Source organism: Amblyomma mixtum, chromosome 3, assembly GCF_055824585.1.
Source record: "Amblyomma mixtum isolate Tamu chromosome 3, ASM5582458v1, whole genome shotgun sequence".
NCBI lineage: Eukaryota > Metazoa > Arthropoda > Arachnida > Ixodida > Ixodidae > Amblyomma > Amblyomma mixtum.
Genome location: NC_143014.1, coordinates 46,671,092 through 46,696,609, shown reverse-complemented (window position 1 = coordinate 46,696,609; position 25,518 = coordinate 46,671,092). Strand labels below are relative to the sequence as shown.

At 48.9% G+C, this 25,518-nt stretch overlaps 1 protein-coding gene and 1 long non-coding RNA gene across 15 annotated transcripts in view; one reads left to right on the top strand and one right to left on the bottom strand.

Annotated features, from left to right (window-relative positions):
* The window catches only part of trio (trio Rho guanine nucleotide exchange factor), a 252,378-nt gene that overhangs the window by 112,872 nt on the left and 113,988 nt on the right, over positions 1–25,518 (top strand). For all 14 annotated transcript variants that reach the window (XR_016290205.1, XR_016290206.1, XM_089579062.1 and 11 more), the window contains one exon: positions 1,461–1,663. Coding sequence is in view for 12 of the 14 variants with exons in the window: in XM_089579062.1 (XP_089435188.1) it covers positions 1,461–1,663 (203 nt within the window). In the remaining 2 variants the exon portion in view is untranslated. The remainder of the gene's footprint in view (positions 1–1,460; positions 1,664–25,518) is intronic.
* On the bottom strand, positions 3,680–9,890 carry LOC149350042 (uncharacterized). Its single transcript, XR_016290207.1, has 4 exons — positions 9,517–9,890; positions 6,520–6,647; positions 4,403–4,625; positions 3,680–3,837 (listed from the first exon to the last, which is right to left on the bottom strand). It is a non-coding gene; the product is annotated as an uncharacterized LOC149350042 (long non-coding RNA).

The following is a 25,518-nucleotide window of genomic DNA, read 5'->3' as shown; positions in this document are numbered from 1 at the left end:
ACACCGTGGTTTTATCGCTTTTTGTCTTTCTTTCGGCTTTTTCACCTTTTTATCGTTTTTACCCTTGGACGTGACTACACTGTTTCGGTGATTGTGCAGGATCGCCTTGGACACACCCCCCTCTTTGTACTTTATATATGTGTCCTGCTTCGAAATAAAATTTCAGTTGTTAGTCAGCGCCCGTGTCTGTGTCTTCTTCCTTCGTGTTTTCGTCCCGTTCCTTGCGCTGTTATTTCATCATGATCCATTTAGCTTTGTATTCTGCTATTTTCTTTCTTTTTCTTTTTCTAGTCGCGTTCTGCCTTCTTTTGTTGCGCGTTGTTGCGGACTGAGGGGACCTTGGAGTTGGGAGGGTAGTTCAGGTACGCAGGTCCAGGCTCCGAAGGAAGATGGCGAACTCCATTAAGGAGGAAACTGTACAGAAGGTTTATTCTACATATTTACAAGCGTAAGAGATCAGAAGTGAGAGACATATGTGTGCTGGCTGCTTCCACCGCTGCTTAGCCTTCGCCGTACCTTGCTTAACGACGACCCACGTCTGGTAGTAATTTCTCCCAGACCCGTGTACTACGATCTTAACAGCGTACTCATAGTGTGCTTCGTGGTTTTTGCGTTCTTCGCTTCTGATAATTCTGACCTTGTATATTGCCTGGTATTTTTTTTTTTTTGCTTTGCATTTCGCGTTGTGTTCTTGCGTTTGTTCACTTTAAACATGGGATCAGGGAACATTGTTATAATGATTGTCATGAGCTGGAATTTTGATTGAAACAGGTGAAGCTCCCACTTAGGAAGGAAAAAAAACAATAAACGCTTGAACGAAACGGGAGAAGTGGTCGCAGTTCACCATACGCAGTTTGCGGCTCACAGTGGAGGTGCGTCGTATAACGAGCGTGGAACTGCGTGATGCGAGCCTTGGGAACCACTCCTAATTTGTGTTGTTGTTTGCGGTCCATAGTGGGTTGTGTTGTGAAATTAATTTAATCCTCTATCAGTGTTGAAGACAACGTAGATTCGCTAAGGCGCCTCGCGTACACCGTGTGCTTGAGGGATGCATGCACTGATACCACTGTAATGCTGTGGTTTTTTTTCGCAGACAATCGCCTCATAATGCCTCCAAGGGTGGCGAAACCCTTACGAAGCACTGTGACAGCTGTTGATATTTTCGAACCGAACGGTGACAGTGAAGCCAAATCGCCGGATTTTACGGGAGGAGAAGAAAAACACTGTATTGCGTGTCGTTTCGTAGCGCTGTTGCGGTGTCTCGAGGCTTTGCTTTTCATTGTGGAGGTTCGCCGGTTGCCCATTTTTCATGAGCCCGCGCCTGCTTGTTTACACCGTCTCGCATCTCTCGCCGGCTCACACTGTCGGGGAGGCGAACTGGCTTCATCGTGTCGGGTTGGGTATTACACGCGGGTTCCTGGGCGGTGAGCGTGACCCGTTGTCTTCCCCACTGGGCGCAGGGCGGCACGGACCCGGACGACCAGACCCCGAGCAGCAGCCAGGGCGAGCCGGCGGCGTTCACCGAGTGGCACGTCCCTCTGGCGTCCCGCGACGGCCCCGGCGGCCGGCGCCAGGAGCTGCTGCCGGCCGACCTGAGCCCCGGCGGCGGGCCGCCCGTGCCGCCGCTACCCTCGCCGGGCAACAAGCGGCGCGGCACCTTCCGGTGAGCCTGTGTGACACCCTTGCGCCAGCGGTGGTGTATCGTCCGACGTTATCGCGCGTGCGTGCGTCAGCTGCCGCACTATTATTGCACACCTTTGTGCTTATCAGCTTCGGTTGATTGCGGCCTCCCAGCGTTTTTCGGCTGAAATTTCTTTTACAGCGACAGCCGTATGACGAAGTTTGTGCCGGTTGAACGGTCTCGTGTTACGTCATAACCGAGCCACGGCGTCCGCCTGCTGGCCACTGACAATATCGTGGGAGCACGCGTGCAGGCGCTGCAGTGCCGTTCTTATTTGTCCGCGGAACATTAAACCTTTTGTTTTCATAAGATGCGATTAGTTTTTTTTTTTTTTCGACATTGTGAGATTCCGAAGAAATATTCTCGTCGACTCACTGTATTTGTTTACATAACTCTCTGATGGCTTGGACTCTGTGGTCATAGTCTTGGGCACTGTTAGCAACTTAGCACTACTTGAAGCGTACCGATATCTTTTGGATGCGTGGTGCGAGCCCAGTTTTCATATCTGTGTGTTCGCAAAGTTGAAGTGAAGGACCTCATAGGATTATAGACACCAAATTTTTGCTTGCGTGTTTTCTCTTTTAAGATGATGCGTTAGACATTGAAACACATGGACCACCGTGTGGTATTCACCTACGACTACCTGAATAATTTATGATTGAATTTTTTCGTGCCGCTATTCCGACTTCGGTTTCATAAACCGAAGGTGCCTGTGCTGTAAGTGCTACACTGTGGGTCACGTGAGGCAAAAAGATATATATATTTATAATTTCTGTGACATTGTTTGTTGTGATTCCAGATCCCTTACAAAAATTTCTACCCAGTTTTAATTAAATACTTATTGACTCTCGGCAATAAATTGTATTGTGGTTTAATTGAGAGCTTATATACTTTTTTTGTCGAGTTTCAATTTAAAATTGGCCACCGTATTCCAATTGACTGTTTATTAACTTAACTCGATATATCCAAATTGAGATTTTATTGACTGGCAATACATATTTAACTGACTGTTTATATACCTGCAGTTCACATTTAATTGCATGTCAATTAACACTGAATTCATATTAAGTTAACATTTAATTGCCAGTTTATTATGAACTCTTTTGTGGTTTAATTGACAGTTTATAGACTTTTTTGTGTTGAGTTTCAATTTAAAATTGGCCACCGTATTCCAATTGGCAGTTTATTAATTTAACTCAATAGATCTAAATAGAGATTTTATTGACTGGCAATACATATTTAACTGACTGTTTATAAACCTGCAGTTCACATTTAATTGCCAGTTTATTACTTGGCATTTTTATTTAATTGACCTGCAGTTCACATTTAACTGACTGTTTATTAAAAGATCTAAATACATCCAGTCGAAAGTTTACTGGTTGTTTATTACCTTGCCACAGTGTTCCGAGCTACATAGTGCATCCGCTATGTGCGTGTGGTGATCTCAAAATCACAACACTGCGATACACTCGCACAAAAGAAAATTGGCGAATTACCCTTCCTGGTGTTTCGAGACCAGATTTTCAGAAATGAGTTCTGTGACATGGCATAGTGTGTTCTCATCTGGTGTGACTCAGCCGGCTGATACCAGCTCTGGTGTGCTTTGGTTTACTGTTTCCTGGTGCGGTTGGTGTAGCATTCCGGGATGATGATGTCAAAGGAAGGGTGAACCATCCAGAAACAAATTTGTTACCTAACATGTCTTCATAGTGATGCTGAATGTTTGGACATACTATCGTAAGCAAAATTAAGAAACCAATGCAAGTGCATGCTGAAACGTGCCATATTGCATATGGGCATCGGTCTCGACAACAGGATTGCTTCGTCAGGCGGCGCCCACATGCAGTTTGGTAAAATTCGGCAAGAACTCACAGGGGTCTCTCAAATTTGAGCACGGTAGTATGTACGTAGCAGCATGCAAATAAGTATTACATGATTCATGTTCTTGAGAAGCACGAAGAGCAAGTATGTATTGAAAGAAAAAAAAAAATGCTCACATTTGCCTAAGAGCAACCTTAGCTTTATTAGTAGACAAAAGCAGCGAATGAGTCGCACTGGAGGCCCCTCGCGTCATAGCGTGCATCTTTTCCGAGAAAGTCGAATATCTTTCATTGCCTTGATGGCAGCTTGAATCCATTTGTGTGTAGCGACAGTGCCTGAAGATTAAGGGAGAAAAATTATATTTATTATGATATACACTGCTACAATGATCCCATTGCAAAGACAACTAGCAAATGCTGCTCTTTGCATTAAAGGAGGATGGCTAATGTGACAGCACCCATGAATGCCAACACTGAATCAGATCTCTTAGGCCTCAACACTTTTAAAATACCGAGCTTCACAGCACATGGCTGCCAAATACCAACAGCCTTATTTCTAAAGCATGACAGCTGAGCATTCATGAAAATTTGTTAACTCCTGGCTAGTTTTTCTGCTCATGCACTGCCCCATTGGTCTCAGAACCTTCCCATTTAAGCTATTTATACTGTCCCTCACATGAGCTACAAACTATGCCCATCAATTAACCTCTTCTACACAAACCTTCACATGATGACATACCTACAGTGAATTGGTCACTAGCTTCCATCCCATACATTTGTTATTACCCTTTGTTTTGTGCTTCCTAATAAACCACTAACAAATCCTGAGTTGCAATTCTCGAATACACTGACGGAGTGAATATATACTTCTGTGCTAAATCCAGCTAAAACCAGTAATCACCTGTGAGTGCATCGATTTTCACTTGCGTGAGTGTCTTCTGTAGAGCCTTTTCCTTGCCTTCCAATATCCTTCTCCTGAGCAGCTGCCAATGAAGCTGCGCTGTACCACTGCTTCTCTTCACCACACAGTTGTGGTGGCCCGCTTCAGAAATACTGCATCCTTCTGGATTCCGTCCAGAGTTTGTACACAGCCTTTTCAATCTCGAAGCAATAAATGAATGCACCTGCAGGAAACAGAACACAGGAATAAAATTTCTATGCTATAGTCACAGCCAGGAATGAGGCGTTAATTGTGGGTTTAACATCAAAGCGACTCAGGCTTTGAGGAACACCGCAGTGAAGGGCTCCAGAAATTTTGGCCACCTCGGGTTCTTTAATGTGCACATACATCGCAGAGTACACGGGCCTCTAGATTTTGCCTCCATCGACATTACACCGGCGCGGCCAAGATCGAATTGCATTTGTTGATTGCATAGTGTCATATGGTAATATGCTTTCATGCCTGTTGAAGCATGCAAGTCAGAAATCATGTAGTTGTTTAAAATAAACACAAAACTTACACCCTCACAATGATGGTGTCATGCAATAGTAGTAGGTTCCGATGTAAGAAAGAAGTGAAAACGGTAATTGTGTACTTTGTCTTTTTATAACGTTAACTGCACAAATCATTTAGGAAAATGATTTCATGCTGATGAAAATCACAGATTAGTGTGTGTAATAGCAAATATTCAAAAATAAAAATAGTATGCAACAGTAGGAGCACTGCCTGTATATCACACAAGAGGCTGGGCTTGCTAAGAGCAATTCTGTAATTCCAGCTTTTCCACATGCCCTTGACACAACACTGAAATGTGCAATACCTAAAAAATTTAAATGTGATAAAGAAAGAAGTGTAACACACACTGACGACTCACTAGTAGACAGAGGAAGTAGAAATAGTAATGCAATAACCAGCACTAAAACGCACTAGCCTTCATAACAAAACATGATGCAATTAGTCACATCAAGATGCAGAGCCATGCCAGACAAGCCAGTTTCTTAGAATGGCAAAAGCACCACTACACTCTAGTATTTCCAAAAAGGTGCGCATGTTACAAGCCAAGTGCTTCTTTATTGCTATGCTATTTTTCACTATGACCATTGCTGCTAAGTGCATGAGAAAAAGAGGGTAACATTTCGCATTTTACCTCTTTGTTGTTTGGTTTGCTTTTCTTTGTACTTGGCTCCTTTCTATTTCTGAGTATATACAGTGCAACCCATATAATGTGGAAAACTGATAATATAAACAGTTGTTAGTGCAGCATGCATTCATGTCTTATATCTTATTCTTTTCGAGTTGTTTAGACATGCCATCAGGTAGCAAGCCAAAAATCTGAGTCAACCAGGTCGCTACAATCTCCTAGACAAATATATGTGAATTAGAGCAAGTATACTCACCGAAATGGCAAAAATCTTAAGGTTTACAGTTAAATTACTATTAATGCCGTTCATATTTTGCTCCTCAAGTGAAATCAGATGCCTTCGCTGGAAAGGTCTCTGAGGATCAATAACTTTGTGTGGGCTAGTCGGTTAAGCATCGTTGTAAGAGGCAGCGCAAAAGAAACCAGGATGAAAGGGAAGACACATATACCACAGGACGAGCGCTGAACTACCAACTGGTAGTTGGACGAGTGCTGAACTACCAGTTGGTACTTCAGCGCTCGTCCTTTGGTATACGTGTCTTCCCTTTCATCCTGGTTTCTTTTGCGCAGCCTCTTACAATGGGTCTCTGAGGAGTGTCATGTGACATTGGCGTTACAGTAGAAGAATGAAAGTTATCCTACGGCTACAACTGTTTAGGAGGAGTGCTATGTGACACAGGTATTACAGTAGAAGGATAACAAGGCTGTCCTCCTGCTGTAATATCGCCTTAAAATGCTGCTCTGTAGCCCGCCACTTCAAATCCAGAATCAAAGTTGCAGTATTGGATGACGCCTTATTGAGAAGAAACACACATATACTATTTCAAAGGCAAATGCCAACATATGCCGTCAACACTGGTTCAAAGCACACTGGTGCAACGCACTGATCTCAACACAGAGTTCTAGAAAAACGCACTTTAGAAAACTCAGTACTTACATGTGTTCTGCAATACACGTTGAACGGGCACAGACAAGGAAGACAGCCCCACAGTTGGACAGCGGAGACATCCTTTTCAGTGACAGCTCTTTTCAGACCTCTTCACCATTGGACAGCAGGCACTTCACCTGCATAACATCATAATTTGAATTTCACCTGTGCAATCTATGGAAGATGACGTACCCACAATGACTGTGTTAATGGGTAAGAATTCGTACTGCCAGTTTCACACAAACACAAAGCAAAGTTTAAACAGACAAAAGTTACCTTGCTCACACTTGAATCCACAATAAGCTCTGCACTGTTTAGGGTTCTTCAGAAATAATTAATCTGAAAGGGCTGTTAGAAAAGGCTGCAAAGTGCTCGAGCCTATTTTTGGACTGGTTATTCTTCAACATCTAACAATGATTTTTCTTCACGGTCGCCTGCCACTAAAAGCACTTTACGGCTACACTAATGATCGAACAGGCAGTTTTCTCATTTGGGAAGCCGCATCACTCCTCTATTTACGCGAATACGCGTTCATACAGCCTGTTACTGAATGTGGCTTTTTGAGCTTGTAAGACACCACTGCAAGGCGATTGCACCGACAGTTCAGCCTTGGAGGACGACGTATTCAGTCTGCCTTTGACTCCAACGCGATTAACCGCCCGCCACAGTGGCCAGTAGCGCGTATCGCTTGGTTTGGTTTGGTTTATTGGGGTTTAACGTCCCGAACTATTGACGCTTTACAGCGCCGTATCATGGAGGCTGCCATCTTTGATCACGTGATCACGCCGCCATTACTCGCCTCCTGACTGCTCGGCGCGCGCCTCGTCGCGACGGCTGCTGCGTCTGATGTTTCGGTTCCGACAGGCAGTGTTTCGGCTGATGCGGTTGTAAAGGAGTGGCAAGACGACACTGTGGTTGGTCCGAAGCTTCGAAGGACATGTGAAAACCCTAATTGTTCATTTTAGGCGTGAAAACGTGATCGGGCTTCATGTCGCGAAGAGCCGCTGAGCTCTCCGCCTGTTCGAGGCAACGGGTGGATCGCCTGAATGCCGCTGAAGGCTTTGCTTGATAATTTTTTATTGTTATTATCTAAAACAGCAAGGTTTAATGACCCTGCAGCTGCGCAGGTCGTTGTCGTATTGTGTACATGCATGCGGAGACTGCTCTAAAACGCTCACATGCGCATCGTATACGCATTTGTTTATAACCTGTTAAAGGTGCTTAGGAAGCCTAAAATATTTTCTGTTGGTTTGCTAAACAAAGGAAGGCGACAAAAATAAGTAAACAAATGTTACCCAATCATGTAAGCAGTACCATGCATCAAGCAGCCTTCACAAGTTTGCATGCAATGGTTTAAAAAAATTCCGCGATATAATTGTTATAACGCGCGCATGGCAGAGCGCTCACTACACGAAGTTCATAATTATGTCAGCCTCACATAGTATAAAATTGTGGTACGCTCCATGCTCGATATGCGGACATGAAAATGCTCGAGGTCTCGTTGGTTGTAAGTAATCAGCCGGAGTCACTTCTAGTGACCGTCTCGCATGGACCGCGAGGAAGTGACAACCGCAGAGCACAGAAGCCGTAACACAAATGCTTTATTCCGATTGTGGTCCACAAAAACCGCGCTACTTGGAGCGAAGTTCAACAGTAGCACCAAGGCGATGTGTAATACGCGAACTGACGGTAAGCGTTGTCCGCTCGCACGGCTATGCACTGCACAATATGCACTAGCGGTATGGAGCGTAAGTCGTTTTTTTTTTGTGCCGCATCGGTGGCGGGACAGCTTGTTCATGCGGCTATGTTGCGCACTTACCCTCGCAGATTTTCCAAGATCGAGACCTTTCCTTCTATATTCGCTGTCTAGCGCTGGCGAACGCGTGTGTTGCGTTCACCCGTTCGGAAAGGGTGGATGTCCAACGGGCGCGAACAGGGGCAGTACGTCTTTGTGCAGTTCGGTTCCGTGTGAAGCTCGCAAACGATCGCATCCCGCATCCTTTAAATGTTTGTCGCACTTCTAGCAACCCACAACAGAGCATGTATTTTCTCTTTCCGCATTTCCACTGCTACGTCGAGGCATACACGCCGGCGACTTACGAGGCAAGTAATGACGCCGTGTTCCGAGCGCACCCGTGGCGCCATCTGGTCTCAAACGGAAGAACTGCGCGCTGTAAACGGTCTATAAGGGACGCCGTAGTGAAGGGCTCCGGAAATTTCGACGACCTGGGGTCTTTAACGTGCCCTGACATCGCACAGTACACAGGCCTCTAGAATTCGCCTCCATCAAAATTCGGCCGCCGCGGCCGGTATCGAACCCGCGTCTATCGGGTCCGGCAGCCGAGCGCCGCAACCACTGAGCCACCGCGGCGGGTCTGGTGCCGCACAGTCCGCTGCAGCGAACACGACTCGATGTCGTATCGAGCAGAGTATATCAAATGCCGAGCCCTGACGCGTACTCGCGTAGCGCAGTATGCAGCGCCAGAGACCGAATGACGCGCACTATGGGCCACCGAGGCGGGCAGCTATGGGTTAGCTGCGTCGAATGCAGAGCGAACACAGCATACCCCTAGAGCTCGACAGCAGGTTTAATCGTCTCGCATAGGTGTGTTCAAAGCTTACGAAGCCACTTCAAGAAATTGTATCGACGCGTGTACGCGCAGCACATAATGCAACGCTAAACAGGTTAAGTTGCGTGCACTATCGTCAAACCGCTGCGAGCGGATAGCGACGAAAAACATGCGTGCAGGCAGCAGTGCACAACCACGTCGAACAATGATTTTAGCTTATTTTCACGGCGTTCGCGTCGCAACGGATACACTGTGAACACAGACAGGCCAGCTAGTTATAGTGACTCAATGTAGAGTGCATTTTGCCACCGCAGAAATAACCGTGCACAATGGCGGCAGCGCCTCATCTCTTCCGTTTCTTCTCGCCTTAGTGCTAGGTGGTTAATTTGCGTGGTGGCAAATTGCGCGCATTCCTGCGCATTATTACAGGTCTTACCTGAAAACGAAGACTCGACGCCTTCCAGTAACCGCTTTCTTCTTTTGTAAGGCGGTTCCGGTAGATAAAAGACGCAGCAGCTTCCATCGGTGAAGTCCAACGTGCTGTCATGACGAAAAGCCAGCATGGTTCCCGGCGCGGTCGCTTTTTCACGAAGCACACGAAGGGCTGGAAATTGTACTGCCAGCGGTGCCAAAAGCTACGATCACAAGTCAAACCAAACACGAGTTTGAAGCAGCGATTTTGAAATAAATACAACACAAAACATGCCCCAACGAGCGAGCGGCGAGCACAAACGGCAGCACGCCGGAACGACCCACGTGGTCGCGTGGTGCCCGGATGTGTTCGTCTTGTCACGTGACCTGCCAGCCTGCGCGCTCGATTTGAACGGCGTTAGCAAGTCAGCGCGGCGCGGGCGCAAGGTACATATGCTGTATATTGGTTTCTCAATAGGTGTGTTGAATACTGGTCTCACGAGGCATTTCAACAGCCTGTATGCTTATACTCTATGGTCCAATCAAGATGATGCCATTTTATTTCATGCGTTTGCCTCCTTTTTGTTGTAATAGTCTTTAGTTACCCTCGTGTACATACGTGTGAATGCTCCCTTTGTGAGCAAATGTGTACGGGCCCTTATAACCCACACCTGTAAAAATCCCCGATTGGATTGACATTTTCAATCGTAATAAATATCAGGTTTTTCAGGGAAGACTCGAAAATTTTCAAAAATAGGCTTTTTGGGGTAAAAATATGGCTTTTGCGGCACATTATTACCAGTATCGCTGGACACCGGGAAGCCGGTTAATTGTCTTAGGTAGTAAGCTGGTAAACTAATTTCTAACTTTTTAACTATCAGAGATAGGCAATTCGTTGCAATTAGAGATTTGTAGCCGGTCGTTAGTAGTAGCCATATCAGTTTTTAGAATTTCTAAAACGCGATTACACTCGCTGCTGTGGCTCGACAAAATTTGGCTGCATCGTGCGAAAATACATTCGGTTTCGAAAGCATGCAGGCAAAGCAAGCCCTCCAGTGCATGTAACTAGTCGAAAAAGCCAAATTTTGTCGAGCCGCAGCCCCAAGGGTAATCGCGTTTTCCAAATTCTAAAATCTGATATGGCTATTACGACCAGCTACAAATCTCTGATTGCAACTAGGCGCCTAACTCTACTGATTAAAAAGTTATTTATTAAAAATTAGTAAACCAGCTTACTGAAGACAATTTACCGGCTTTCTGTTGTCCGCCAACACTGGTGATAGCACAAACCATATTTTTACCCCAAAAAGCCTATTTTTGAAAATTTTTGAAGGTGATCGCTGAAACGCCCGGTATTCAGGTAATGCTGCCTCCGCACCATTATGCTGTCACATTTATGAATCAGTAACTCAAGTGAGCTCTCCCTTACATTGTGCAATTTAATTCCAACCTAAGGATAGTTTCATACCACATTTCTCACTTGGTACCAAAAAAGAATACTGTGTTCAGTTGTACGTTAAATTTTACACTGCGAAGCGACCTCATGAGCAGTGTTTTTCCGAGTCACAACCTACAACCAACTTCAACATCATGACCTCTCCCATAGCAGATATAATATGAATAAAGGCTGTTCAGCTGAAATGGGAATCGTTTGAGCTGTTGTTGCGGTTGGTTCTAAAATTTGTGAGAAATCTGTTGTAAATTTAATTTTTGTTGCTAAAGTTTTAATTCACTTGTAGTCAATTAAATTTATATTGGGTCATATCAGTCAATAACATATTGACTTTTTAATGAGTCGTGAGAAATGGGCTGTAAATGGAATTTTTGTTGCTAAAGTTTTAATTCACTTGTAGTCAATTAAATTTATATTGGGTCATATCAGTCAAGAACTTATTGACTTTTTAATGAGTCGTGAGAAATGGGCTGTAAATGGAATTTTTGTTGCTTGAGTTTTAATTCACTTGAAGTCAATTAAATTTATACTGGGTCATATCAGTCAAGAACTTATTGACTTTTTAATGACATAGTGAGAAATCGATGTAAATTGATTTTTTGTTGCTTGAGTTTTAATTCACTTGTGGTTAATTAAATTTATATTGGGTCATATAAGTCAAGAACTTATTGACTTTTTAATGACATAGTGAGAAATCGATGTAAATTGATTTTTTGTTGCTTGAGTTTTAATTCACTTGTAGTCAATTAAATTTATATTGGGTCATACCAGTCAAGAACATATTGACTTTTTATAGACCAAAGTCATTAGGATTTGAGTATTAATAGACTTTTTATTGACTCAATAAATACTCTATAAACAGTTAATTGCATCTCAATGTTCATTTTTGTAAGGGATCTTACGTATACTACGTAATACTACGTATCAGCAGGTATATTGCAGGTTTTTTTCTTGCCTTATGTGTCCTGAGTGGGAACTACGCATTACAGCCATCGTTCGGCTGATGAAACCGAAACAGCATGAGAGAAGAAATTCAGTTATAATTTATTTAGCAGTTGTAGGCGAATACCACATGATGGGCCACATATTCTAATGTCTAATGCATCATTTGAAAGGTGAAAACACTTAACTAAAATTAGGTATTTATAGTCTTTTGGTGACTTTGGTTTTCATTTCTACTTGCACAGGAAGCACAACTGTCCAGCATCGCCCACTTAAGAATTGAGTACGTATTTCAAAATTGTGCGGACGCTGCACAACCGAAACCATCATCAAGCGCTGCCGGGGCTGTGAGCAATAAAAGAAACAAAAAAATATACTGTGCTTTGACAGCGTATGGGCCATTAATTTGGAACAGAGCATAACTCTTGCTTGCTCCGTTCCCTGTGGTCACTGCTCATTGTACTTTCATATTATTCGCTCATCAGGAAGGAAACACCACACGTACTAGTCCCTTGAGCAGCTGTATCTTTGATGGCCGCACAAATCTTAGGCAGCGCTATTCTGAAGTAATCAGGCGCATGTAGTATTTACTCGCGAGGAAGTAGGCCTAAACGTGACGTAAACTCGTATAACTTGCTTGCATACTGCTGACTGAGCTGCAAAGTTAACGTAAATGCCTGCACACAAATTAATGATGTCACCGAGAACTGCTGACCTCATGAAATCTAACGGAACGACTACTATACAGAGCACTAAAGCTTGGGCTCGCGCTCTGTCTTCACCTCAATGCGACGGTGGCGCAGCATTTGTTTACAGAGCACAAAGGTGTCCTTTCAAGGTTATTTTTCTCTGGAATAAGCGACAGTGTGGTTCCTCTTCTTTCTGGCGGTCCAAGCTTGTTTCAATATTGATGCCCCTGTAACACAGGCCTTATCAAAGGTTTTTAAAGCGATAATCTATTGACTCATCGGTCAGCAGAGTGCTGCTGATAAGCAGGGGGCTCTTAGGGCCATCGGGTCATGTGTGCCGAGTCCGCGGTGCAACGCGCAACTCTCTCGAGATTTCGGCCTTTGAGCAGAGCTGGCATGTGCTTGGACGTGGTGCGCTCGCCGATTGTTCGTTCTGTTAAGGAGGCCTGCTTTGTGGAAACACAAGATAACATGGTCGAAACAACATTTCACGATGCGGAATCTTGGCGTTGCTATAGTTATGTTCACACTGGCTATTCGGCCAGTGTGAGCATTCGGCCAGCAACGTACGCGAGTGAGCCGCCCGTTAATTCCAAAGCAAAAAACGAACGAGTGGCAGGTTGCGGAGGGACTTCTGTCAGGTGGCGCCAACTAGAAGTGTCGTGTTGGCTGCCTCATTCTCATGCTCGATTCCGCCGTTTTGTTTGCCTGCCGGTGGAGGCACCATAAAATCGCAGTTTATAAAAGCCTCGCGGCCGCGCCGGCGCCTACCGTATATTGCCGAATATAAGTCGGACGCTTTTTTTTTTTTTTTTCGAAAAATGACCTTCCGTAGGTGGGGGTAGGCTGGTGAAGTCGACCTACGTGTGGGATGAAAATTAGTTTTGACTGAGCTGCGGATAATATCACGCCCCGTGCACGCTTAATTACGTGATGCCGTAGTTACTCGCATAGTTTGCGCACTTTTTCTTGAGTTATGGCATCGAAAAAGGGGGCCGCAGATTACGCGAAAGTTTTCTGAACACGTTCTAAAGATACTCTAAAAAGGTCATAACGCTCAATATATGCTGTATATCGCCGCCTAAACGTATACCTCCCCCCATCTCGCATCCCTCGCTAGCCAAAAAAAAAAAATGTTGACACCAAATTTAAGACGCACACCCCCTCCCGCCGCGCCCCACGTTATGCAGTTCCCCGCGAGGTGGCACGACGGCGCCTACGACATAGAGTAATATAGAAGTAAAGAGCGGACACTCCCGTAGGCCCCAGCGGCCGACTTTTGTGCACAGCGCACCTAGCGGACCCGGGGAAACGCACTGGCCTCAGAGATGATAGGCATAAACAGGAATCTTGGAGGCTCTACTGTCAAAACCTGGTGGTGGGCATCTGCCCTTGACGCAGCTTTGTTGCCTCTTTGGAAGTGCTTAGGAAGAGCCGCCGCCGCCGCCTTTAAGGCCGACAGCTGCAGCTTCTTGATGGACAGTTCACGGGGTGGAAGAAACAACCGTCGCAGCACCACAGCAGTACACAAAACGGACGTGCCCACGAAGCTTGCAGACGCCGCAAAAAAATACAGCCGCTCACACCGTCGGTCCGTCGCACACTGCCGCCTGGGCGTGCTTGCCCGTTGGCTTGACGCACTTAAAAGACGCCGCTGTTGCTGACGTAACTGCGGCCGTAGGCGCGCAGCGCACGTCACTGCAAGCCAAGATATGCCAAGACCATACTCTTTTTCTTTTTATATTTGCACGTTCAGTGCCATCTGGCGGAAACGGGGAAGCGCCGAACTCGGCCGCGAAAGGGCCCGAGTGTCCGCTCTTTACTTTTATGTTACTCTATGCCTACGAGCTGAGCAGTTAACGCGCAACGATAAAATTGCGAAGCCTGCGGTGGGTGGCAAAGGAGATAACGATCTATATAACTTCGCCCTCGCGCGGGGCACCGTCTTGTGCGGGTCGGCTGACGGCTGCAAACAGTCGATGGTTCGGTAGTTTCGGATTCCGGTGCCGGAGGTTACCGAAAGTACACCGCTACGCGGCTGCGCCAATAGTCTCAGTTCTACCTTGCGCGCACCCGCGTGCATTCAGGTGGTCTGGCGCAGCAGGGAGCGCAAAATATGCGAGTAAACTAGTGAGGCAGTGTCGACCAATATTCGGAGTGTGTGTGTGGGGGGGGGGGGGGGGGGGGTCGAATTTGGGGTCTACTTATAATCGGCAGTGTACGGTAATTTTGCTCGGTCGTGACATCGGACAGCGCATTGTGAAAGGAAAACCCAAGACCTCCCCTTGCAGCAGTGTAGGAAGTGCACTTGCAGCTTGCTGAAAATAAACGGTGTCAGTTTTGCAAGTCTTTAAAATTGCTTTCTTAAACTTTGATTTTATACTTTCCAACATTAAATTTATGATCCTATTGCTTTCGAACCTACAGCCGTCGGTGGCGATGGTGGCGCCATGGGTGATTGGTGTGGTATTATTGAATCTCTCATCGGGCGTCGACTGTTGTCTGGTTTGACATTTGTATGGGGAAAGAGGGCCGTGAATCGAAAAGCTGCTCCTTTTTCAACGAGGTTGCGGCAGTGGAAGTGACGCTTTCGTTGAAGTCAGCCCCTGTGGAACAAGTTGCTGCCTCTCAACAAAATAATGGCAGCCAGCGAATTCTCAACATCATAGCTCACCTTTCCAGTGCAAGTGTCGCCTGAAGTAAGTGGAGCGCGGTTCTGACGGGAAAGTGCAGTGACGCGCGATCTTTTTCCAGATGCGTACTGCGCCTGAACTTTTCTGCGCCAGATTTGAGTGCTTCCCGATTTCTCATGCTCTGGGCGTCGGAACGCTTGTACTGCTAGCCTTGTTTCGCATTAATTTTACGTGACTGCTACATCCCGTTCTCACAGGTACCACAACCTGCAGTGTGGCATCGTTGGACTGTATCTTTATAACAGTCTTTGACTAGAACGATGCCACAAATCGCGCAGCTTGGATGAAGCGGACGCTTAGGCCCATTTCGTGATGGCAAATGGGTTACCATAATGTTAATGATGTTATTTGGAATTGTCTACCTTTTTTTTTCTTTACAGTAAAATATAGCTTATTAAATAATATACTGTGGGAAATTATAAGCTTCGAGTTGGAAGAAGGTGTGTAGTCGCAGTTAAGTACCGCATACGTTGTCTGGACGCCACTCTTAATTGGGCGCTGAAGATGTGCCCATACAGTTATTGTTCTCAGTAAGAATCAAATCTCTGACTCTTAATTGGGCGCTAAAGATTGTGGGTTTCTACGTGGACACAGGCCACCACCCACCGCGGGTTCGAGCTTCGCGCGAGCCAAGGGCCCCGATCAGCCGTCACCACACACACACTGGGACACCGATGCGGTGCACTCAACCTCCGCTGGGAGGAGAGCGATTCGCCGCAAAGAAATAGGCCTCCAAGTTCACCAAGGAGACGTTTATTCACGTCGTCCTTCAGCAGTACACACGCACTCAATCGTCACCCCGTCCGGGGGGCGCGCGAGGAGCAAGGCTCCGCTGCGCGCACGAAGCGACTCGAGCAATGTGCGCCGCTAGCACGCCGCTGCAGGAGAATGTCCCCGCGGCAGTGCTGTGATCTCTCTCTCGTGTCGACCGTTGGGCCGGTTGCGAGAGAGAGTGGGCAATCAACGCAAGGTACGCCTGTCAGAGGTCGCTGGACCCCGCTGGACAGGCTCGAGCCGCTGCAGGTCAGAGGACACGTGCGGGCGAGCTCGAGTAAGCACTGGTCCGAACGGCAAAGGCCGGCACGGACAAACAGTAACGTACGCACCTTACGCTGTCTCGGAGGGATCTCTCTCTCTGGGCCCCGCTCGGACGGTCGCGGGATGCGCGGCCGCCAAAACGGGTCCCGGATTCCCACCAAAAGGCGCCAATGGCAAAGGCCCTTGGGGAGCCGGGGCGGAGCTGTGGCTAAATGACAGTGATTAGTCACCCAGCCGCCTCTCCACCGCCTGAGGCGGGAGCAAGGGAAAGAGGAGAAACAACGCGGGCGGCCGGCACAGCCGCGCAAAGGCGACGGCGGAAAGCCAGGATTCCCACAAGATGTGCCCATACAGTTATTGTTCTCAGTAAGAATCAAATCTCTGACTTTTTCTGGCCATGTTAACGTTTGTCTGGCAGCAAAAAGCGCGTTTATCGACGAGAGATCGGATTTTAAAATCTTCCCGCCAGGCGGTTCGAACTCGTCACGTCCTTGCTTTGAAAAGTACGGGTTGCCACCGCTTTGAAGTGAACGGCGGTGTGGTGCAGCCTCTGGGATCCGATCAAAGAAATTGGTGTCGACTCGTGCATTTTACCGTTGTACTTCCGAAATCGGCCGGTGATTTCTGTATTTCGTTGTTTTTTTAATCTCTTCTGGCTTGTAAAACCTTCGTTTTCAGTGAGAGTGGCCTCGCGTTTCCCTACCAACTTTTTTTTTTTGCCTTGCTGTCCTTTAATGGGATGCTGGACTTGTACAATAAGTCACGATTTTATTTTTGTTGTTTTCGCTGATCCGCTCGGCATTGGAGAAAGTGGGTTGCATAAAACAAAATAGTGATCAAACCGAATGCAAATACGGCTAACACAAATTGTAAATGTGCGTCGTTACTTATTTCATCTCAAAAAAAAAAAAAACGTGGTCGTCTGTGATGGTTTCAACCTCGCTTAAAGGATAATTCCATTTACTGAACTTGTGCGGTAAAAGTACTCAAGGAGGGTGGGAAGGGGGGGGGGGGGGATGTTTCGTTTGCATATTTTATTGGAACTTTTAGGCGGTGATCTTGTCGGCGCGATACGTAACGCGGCTCGAGAATGAATTCGCTGTACGGCGCAGCGTGATAATACCTTTAGCGAAGCACAGTCGGAGGGAAAGTCGAAGTGGGAGACGGTGGAAGAGAGAAATTGGATTTCGTTTTATTTATACTCGCGCTCCGGTTGCACGTAATTGGAGCAGGTACGACGTGCATAGTTACTTTGAGGCAGCTCGAAGGCGAGGGTGTGTGTGGCTGACTGCGCCGTGAGACGTTTCGTCCGGATGCGAGTCGAAAAATCGCAGCGGTACGGCAGTGTGTTTGCCACCGTGCCTACTACGATCGATTCTTCTTAGCCGGGGGGGGGGGGGGGGGGGGGGGGGGGGCAGTTGGTGCAGCAGTTTAATGCGCCTCCGCTAAGTATAGCTCGCCGCAGGTGTCGCGGTGAAGAGCGGCCCGCGGCGTATGCAAGACGACGACCGTGGGAAGTGGCCGCGTGGCGCGCGCGTGGTGGGAGAAGCCCCACCGCGGTGGGATTTTTGAGCGGCGCCTAATGCGCGGCGGCGCGCGCCTCTCCGCGGGGATAATCCGTTTATCCCCCGCTGCCGGCGGAAGACGCGCGCGCCCCCAGATACCCGCAGAGGGAAGAGCGGCGTCCTTGGGGCCGCTTCGCTACCTTGTGGCGTGGTTTGTTTGCCGCCGGGTGTTGTGCCCGGGCTCATTTCGCGCGCGTGGGCGTGCGCCGGGGCCCTCTGCGTGGCTCTTACGTCGTCGTGCGGACAAGGCGACGGCACGCGTTCGGGGAACGAGGTCTCCCCCCCCCCCCCTTTCCTTCTGTTTTCACGGCACTGTATCGATTAGCCCGTCCTCGCGGATGCAGGTGTCCTCGTGTGTACCGTTAGACTTGGAGCCGGCCGCTATGGGCTCGGCGCCTCTTTTCGCGCGCCAGAGAGAGCTGGCAGGCAATTGGCGCGGAGAGCGCACCTTTTGCCACGCCGGGCTGCGTGGCCTCGCAGTTAGCGGCGCCGTCTTTTATCCAGGGCGATTTAGGGTATTAAGCATGAAATGCTTTTAGCTCTTGTTGTCGGCCCGCCGCGGGTGGCCTTGGGGCCCGAAGGTAAGAATACGGAGCCAAGCCTGAACGAACTTAAGCGTAACCTTGAGTGGGTCCCCCGGTGCCTGTGTGCTGCGCATGCCGCCGGAACAGCGCATGCGTCAGCAACTGCGTCTTCCCAGTCATGTGGTGGGCGAAGCCAGCGTGGGGCGGGAAGAAGCCTAGGCTTTGTTGTGCAGCCCGAGCTTTTAGTCCGAGCGCCGCACGCGCGCTCCTCGTGGCGTGTGAACGGAACGAAACGGGAGCGCCGCGCCTGTTGTATAATCTGCGCGGCGACTGGTCGGGATGGATGGATGGACGGATATGTAGATAGGTGGATAAGGCTGAACCCTTTAAATCAGGAGCCTTGGCGTCACCCATCGGGGCGGCGTGGAACCCGTTGTAAACAATGATTGCTGTGGATGGCAGTATAGTCCTGGACGTTGCATTCTGCCGCACGAGCGGCGGTGCGGACTGATGGTTATGTTTAGCCGGGACGAGACGAGACTTTGCAACGAGGTTCAGTCTCTAGTAGTTTCACGCTTACGTCTGCTGTCGACCACGAGAGAGAAAGTACATTTTTTTTTATTTATATTCCGTTTGTGAGAGGGTTTTTAATGGCGGTGCTTTGAGCACCTGGTATTGCTGTTGTGTCTGTAAAAAGGAGAAAAAAAAACAAGCGGTATGAGTTTATCGCTTTTTCTTCTTGCGTTGTCCATCAGTATTTCTCGACATGCGCTGTGCAATCTTAGTGGCAGTGCGGCGCCTCTGTTTTCTTTGTGTTCCTGCGTCCCGTTTAAGCAACACTGTTCGCATTCAGCGTAGCCTGTGGCGTTCGGTGCGCTGTTTACCTCTTCCCGGTAGATTCTGCTTGCGGCTGGGCTGCAGTTCGTGTTGGCATGGTGTGTAAGCGCGTCATCGTGCGCAGATGTCGTTCTACGTTGTCCGCACTTGGTAGTAACAGGAAAAGGGGCAGAAAATTGGGCAGTTATATCGTCGTACTGCTGTTTAAGCACCGAAAACAATCTCAATGACGGCTACGGGGAGCGCAAGTGGCTTTGAAAATATTGATCGTCAAAACAAAAATAATGATGATCGATTTGCGTAGTTAGGCCAAATGCGAATTAGGTTCGCTAGCAGCTCGGTTTACGCTTCGGTGTCGGAGTTCAGATCCAGTGTTCACGGGTGGCGATTGTTCAGATAGCTATAATGAGATGATGTCCATATATGCGGAATTGGTCATTCTCCACATTGATAGATCCTTAAGACTCTTTCCACCACTCCGGGCGCTGTGGTGCAGCGGTCAAGCGATGCACCACTGCCCTTCTGTGGCAGGTGCTGCCTTCGGTGGGACTTGGGTTGCTTGGCCTGGGTTGGGTTGCGATCCGGGTTGCTCTTCCCGGGCAGCCTCTCACGATTAATTGAGCTACCGCCTGACACGGTGGGCAGGCTACTTACCTGCCACAATACAGACTTCATACAGACAGACGGACAAACAACGGCTAAATGCTGGGAATTGCCGCTCTATGTGCTAGCGCACCAAAAGAAAAACTGTGGCTCCGAAGTGCTCGCAAGGTTGTCCGTTACGGCGTAATCCGGTCCGTGATCCCAAGCTAGTTTTCTTGTTCCGCAAACCCGAAGATCGTGTTCGAATGAGCGATTGGTTTCAGATCTAGAGTTCTGACTGGACCATGACTGATATCTTCCTTCCGGGTTCGGAGCGCTGCTGCGCATCGCCGATTAACTTTGCCGTGGAATGTCGACTAGCTGCTGCAGTGTCAGAATTTCGGGAACTTTCAGGTCTGATCACTTCCAGTTGTTTCTTTAGCATAGCGCGTACCACTGCCGCGTTCCGCCATTGCGCATGCCCAGATTGCCGTGAGGGTGCCAAATGGCTCCAGTTGTCGGCCAGCTGTAGTCAGCTGTGTGCATGCCTGTCGCGTCGGTACGCGCGATGCTAGAAGTCTCAGCCGTGCGACCGCCGCTGTCAAAGCTACTGCCAAAGGCTAGATTTAGAATAGGGGGATCTGTTAGGTTAGGGGGATAGGGTCCTCTTATTCTAAATCTCTCTAATAGAGACTTATATACGGCAACAGCGCGAAGGACGGAGACAAAGAACGGGGCAAGACAAACACGTCGCCATGTTTGTCTTGCCTCGGTCTTTGTCGCCGTCCTTCTCGCTGTTGCAGTATGAATTCTAACCGACTCGCCCAGCTTTTTGTCCTCCATAGACTCAGGGTGACCCTGCCGGTTAGGGGATAGGATAATAGCGGGGTGCCATAGTGCGCATGCGCAGAACAATAACCCGAGGGGCTTCATTGTCCAGCGCCTGCGCACTGGCGCCCATTTGTTCCCCTATCCCCCTAATCGATAGGGTCTCCCTATTCCAAGTCCCTATTGTCTCTTAGCCAAGCCCCGTGACCGGAGCAGTTCGGGATCCCGCTTCTGGCTACTCCTGCTCCGAAGTGGAATTGCCTCAAGCCGCTCGGAGTTGGAGGCCGGGCCCTCGAAAATATAGCGAGCATTTGGATTGGATCGCCCCATAGCGCTCAAGTAATCACCGGAAGTTGCGGTTAGATCGTTCCTGACCATAGATGCGCTAGTGGAAACCTTATGCAAGCGAAATGTGGAGCGATGTTGTGGCTGTATACTTCCGCCTGACCTAATGGAAGTCCAGTTCGGTCGCAGCACGCGTTTCGTTTACGCAGTAGCGTAGACGTGTGTGTACGTGCCGCTGCGCTTGCGCAGCAAGCAACACCAGTGCGTCTCGGCTGTGATAAAACTATATCAGCAGCCGCTTTGCCACATCGACAGGTTGAACTGCTGCGCCCGGTTCCTCGCCGCCTGCGTTTGCATGAGACTCCCCTTGCTCTATCGTCCTGATTGTTCTCGCAGGGAGCATGTAATGGAAGTCTTTGGAAGTTTTCCTTTTCGGAACGTGTAACGCTGCCTGCACTAAAGAATCTGGCCCGGGTAGTGGCGCGCGTAGTTAGCGGCGCGCCGCGTGCGAGTCGGGCGTCTTCGCGTAAAAGCGTTCCGCGATGTGCTTCCGCCCCGGCGAGACTCCAGTTGCGCAGCCACCGCGACGGCGGCGCAGGCGCAGCCGGCGGCGCTGGTGCTTGCGTGTCTGGTAGCGCATAGCGGAACGCGGTATGCTAAGCTGCCCTAATGCGTGCTGGTCGCGTTTTCTAATGCTGACATACTGAAGCTCCTGTTAGTCTCCCCGCATCCGGAAGTTGCCGAGGTTTAAATGGTACATTGCCTGACGGCTCAGTGGTTGCGGAGGGATCCTTGAGTAGCGTCGCCGTGACGGAGTGTTTATATATATTGCCTTGTAGAGTCTGACATGCTGAAAACCAGCGTAAACATTGCCAATCGACACTTGCTAAACGAGTTTCGCTGACGGTGAGGAAATGGGAAGTTTTAGAATAGGGTGAGCCTGTCCGTTAAAGGGGTGGAGACACCAAATTTGTGGTTCGCGCGTTCTTAGTTTCAAACGTTTCTTATGGCTCCAGGAAGTATGATTCACACTCAGATTCATATATTCACAGTGAATAATTTATTATAGCATTTTTAGGTGAACGATTTTCGGTTTCGGTTTCGGAACGCCGAGTTGTACAGTGACGTCACAGAGGGGGAAGATCAACTGCTTCGCTTGGTCACGTGGGCCCACAAAAGTTGTGACGCGGCACCTACTGCTGCATCGTCTGCTTTCTCACACACGTGCTGACCAGCGCATGAAAGCAAACAACTGCATGTCTAGTCCCAGCAGCTCGGATTATGACAGATCTCATTCCAATGAGTGAGGACGTCGACTTTTTTTTGTTCGCGCGCTAATATCGCCTTCGCGGGTTCGCGTGAGGATGCGAAACACTTTGCAAAATGCCAGTAAGCATCGCTGCGCCGCTCTACCCAAGCTGCGCCCACAACCGCGGTGTCACACTTCGCTGCCGTGCAGCAGTACCTGAGCGCTGCTTGGGATGGTGTACAAATATCACAAGAAAAGACAAGATCGCCTTGTTATCAGAACTGCCAGATATATAATCGAGCAGCGACAAAAAAGCATGTCTGCTTATGTTGGGAGCTTTCGGCAACGGCACCGCTCGCGGGCGCTCCGGGCGACGAGCTCTGCTGCTGCCTGGCTGCCGTGGTCGTCGCTAGGCCTATAGCCTGTTTAGCAAGCGGCCGGCGCTTCGGAAGTCGCCTGCGCTATAATAAAACGCCTACTTTTCACAAATAGCTGTAGTGTTAACAGAATCATCTCACAATAAAATAATAGTATGGTCAATCTCCTCTACGCCTTCGGCAGCGGAGCGAGCGGGCGCCAGGCGAGCCGGACCCCAACGTCGCGCCAGCGGCAGCTGCTAGGCGCGGTTGTGAGAAATTTGCTCATATCACAGTTGTTACCTCTACTAGCAGCTCAGTATTGGTCAGCGATCCTCAAAAATGACACTTTTTTCACATTTCTTGTCCCATGGTTTATTATTTACGTCAAGAACACTCTTTAGCTCGCTTTTATGACGTCGGCAGACGGTATCCAGGCTGACCTACCGGCCGGCAGACTCGGCGTACTTCACGTCCGCACAAGAAAATACAAAACAGCCATGCTACTAGGAAGGATGCTTTCTAGGTTCGAGATACGACAGCATGACTGTGCTAAAAGTGGACCTTTCGGCAGCGACACTGCCTGCGGCAACGCCGGCCGACGACCTGCGCGCTGGTCCCAGACTGCCCTAGTCGTCGCTAGGCCTAGCTGCTTTCGCATTGACTCCGCAGCTGAGGGCGCTTCGGGACTGGCCAGCGCTCAGAAACGTGCTCCGCTCGGCACCCCTTTACTGTGAACTCGTCCCATAATAAAATATATGCTCGATTTCCACGACGTCTTCAGCAACAGAGCTAGCAGACGGCAGGCGAACCGCACCAGGTAGCAGCAGCACAGAACCGGCTATGGGATGAAATTTGCTTGCATCGCAGTCATCACTTCTACCAGGAACACGGTATTTGCCAAAGATCGTCAGAAACGATGCATTTTTGATATTCATATATCCCAGGGTTTGCTATGAACGTGAACAAACAATACTATCGCGTTCTTCAGATGCCGGCGGTCGGCACGAAGACTGACGCAGGCCGCCCGGCTCCAAGGAGTGCGCCCTATATGTCGTCATGATGCTGCCGCTCTCCGCGCTCGTATTGCCTGCCGCTTCCCGTCATTGCGTTCGCCGCGAGCGGCCCGCCGTTGACATCTAGCAGGCCGGACGCAGGCGACGAGCTGCGATCGGACGTTGCGACGCTGTTCGCAACAGCGCGCCGCAAACCGAGCGAGTGGCGGTTAGCAGCAAACGCGGCTCGCTGGTGCGTCGACTGCGCTCACGCGGCTGTGCCCCGCTCATCGTACGTCACTGTATTTTGGTATGACGTCACTAAAACTTTAATTTTTCTTTACCCCTTGTGACGTCATGGTTGATGGCGCTAGCGATGGGTCTAGATCGTGAGAGTGAGCATTTAGGTAATCTTTGGAAGCGAATTAAAATATTTTTTAAACGTTTGTTGCGTCCAACATCTGGCTGTGAGTGCCCTTGCATACATAGGAATCCAATAGCAGGCTATTTATAGCTTCAAAATTTGGTGTCTCCACCCCTTTAAGCCCCACCTCGATGGACATTTCCGAGGCGTACACGCGAAGCGCCTACGCGCACGGGCGTACGCTGGAGCCTGTCTGCGCATGCGCAAGGCGCGAGCGGCGCGCAGATATCTGTGCATGTCAGATATCGGCGCCTGCGCACGGGCGCTCGCGCGCGCGTCGGAAGCGGGGTCCGGTTTACAAAAATGGGAGGACCACGGGAGTCTCTGTGACTCTTTTATTCATGGCTTGAGCCTCTTTTGGGTTCCCCGAACTTTTCTTCGCGGTTTAATCGTTCCATTCAGCGCACCCCAACCCCTTTTCTTCACGGCTTGACATTTTTTCAGTCGGCTCGCGAGGGGGAGCGAGCCAGCACCAGGGACATGGAGGGACATGCCACTTTCCGACGTCCGTCGCGGCGCGTGCTGGGCGCGCAGGCGCTCCGCCCGTACGCCTCGGAAGTGTCCATCGACGTGGGGCTTTAGGGTCGTTGGTTACCGCCCTGCGCATGCTCACTGGCTCCCCGCTATTTCCCTGTCCCCATAACCGTTGGTATCACCGTTTTCTGAAACCCCCTAATATCGCTTTTTGTTCGCAGCGCTGCGTGTGCGAAGACCCGCCACCGTGGATCAGTTGCTAGGGGCGCGGTTGCACTATAGACGCTTTACAGGGCCGTATCATGGGGGCTGCCATCTTTGATCACGTGATTACGCCGCCATTACTCGCCTCCTGAACGCTCGGCACGCGCCTCGTCGCGAAGGCTGCTGCGTCGGACGGTTCGGTTCCGACAGGCAGTGTTTCGGCTGATACGGTTGTAAAGGAGGGGGAAGAGGGAAGAGGAGGGGGAAAGCTTTGAAGGACATGTGAGAACCCTAATTTGATCACTTCAGGCGTGAAAACGCGATCGGACTTCATGTTGCGGAGAGCCTCTGAGCTCTCCGCCTCTTCGAGCCAACGGACGGATCGCCTGAATGCTTGTCTTTGCATGCGCTGAAGACTCTGCTTAATGTTTTTTTTATTGTTATTATATAAAATGGCAAGGTTTAATGTTCCTGCGGCCTTACAGGTTTTTGTCTTATTGTGTACCTGCATGCAGACACTGCTCTAAAAATGCTCATATGCACATCGTATGCATTTGTTTACAACCTGTTAACGGTGCTTAGGAAACCTGAAATATTTCCTACTGGTTGGTTAAACATATCAAAGGGACCAAAATAAATAGACACACAAAGGTTGACTACCATGGTAGCAGTACCATGCATCAAGCAGCCTTCACAAGCTGGCGTGCAATCGTTTCGAAGGATTCCGCGATATAATTGTTATAACGCGCGCATGGCCACGCGCTCATGCTAGACGAATTTCACAATAACGTCAGCCTCATATAAAAAATTTTGGTACGCTCGACGCTCGATATGCGGACATGGAAATGCTCGTGGTCTCGTTGGTTGTAATTAATCAGCTTCACTCTGA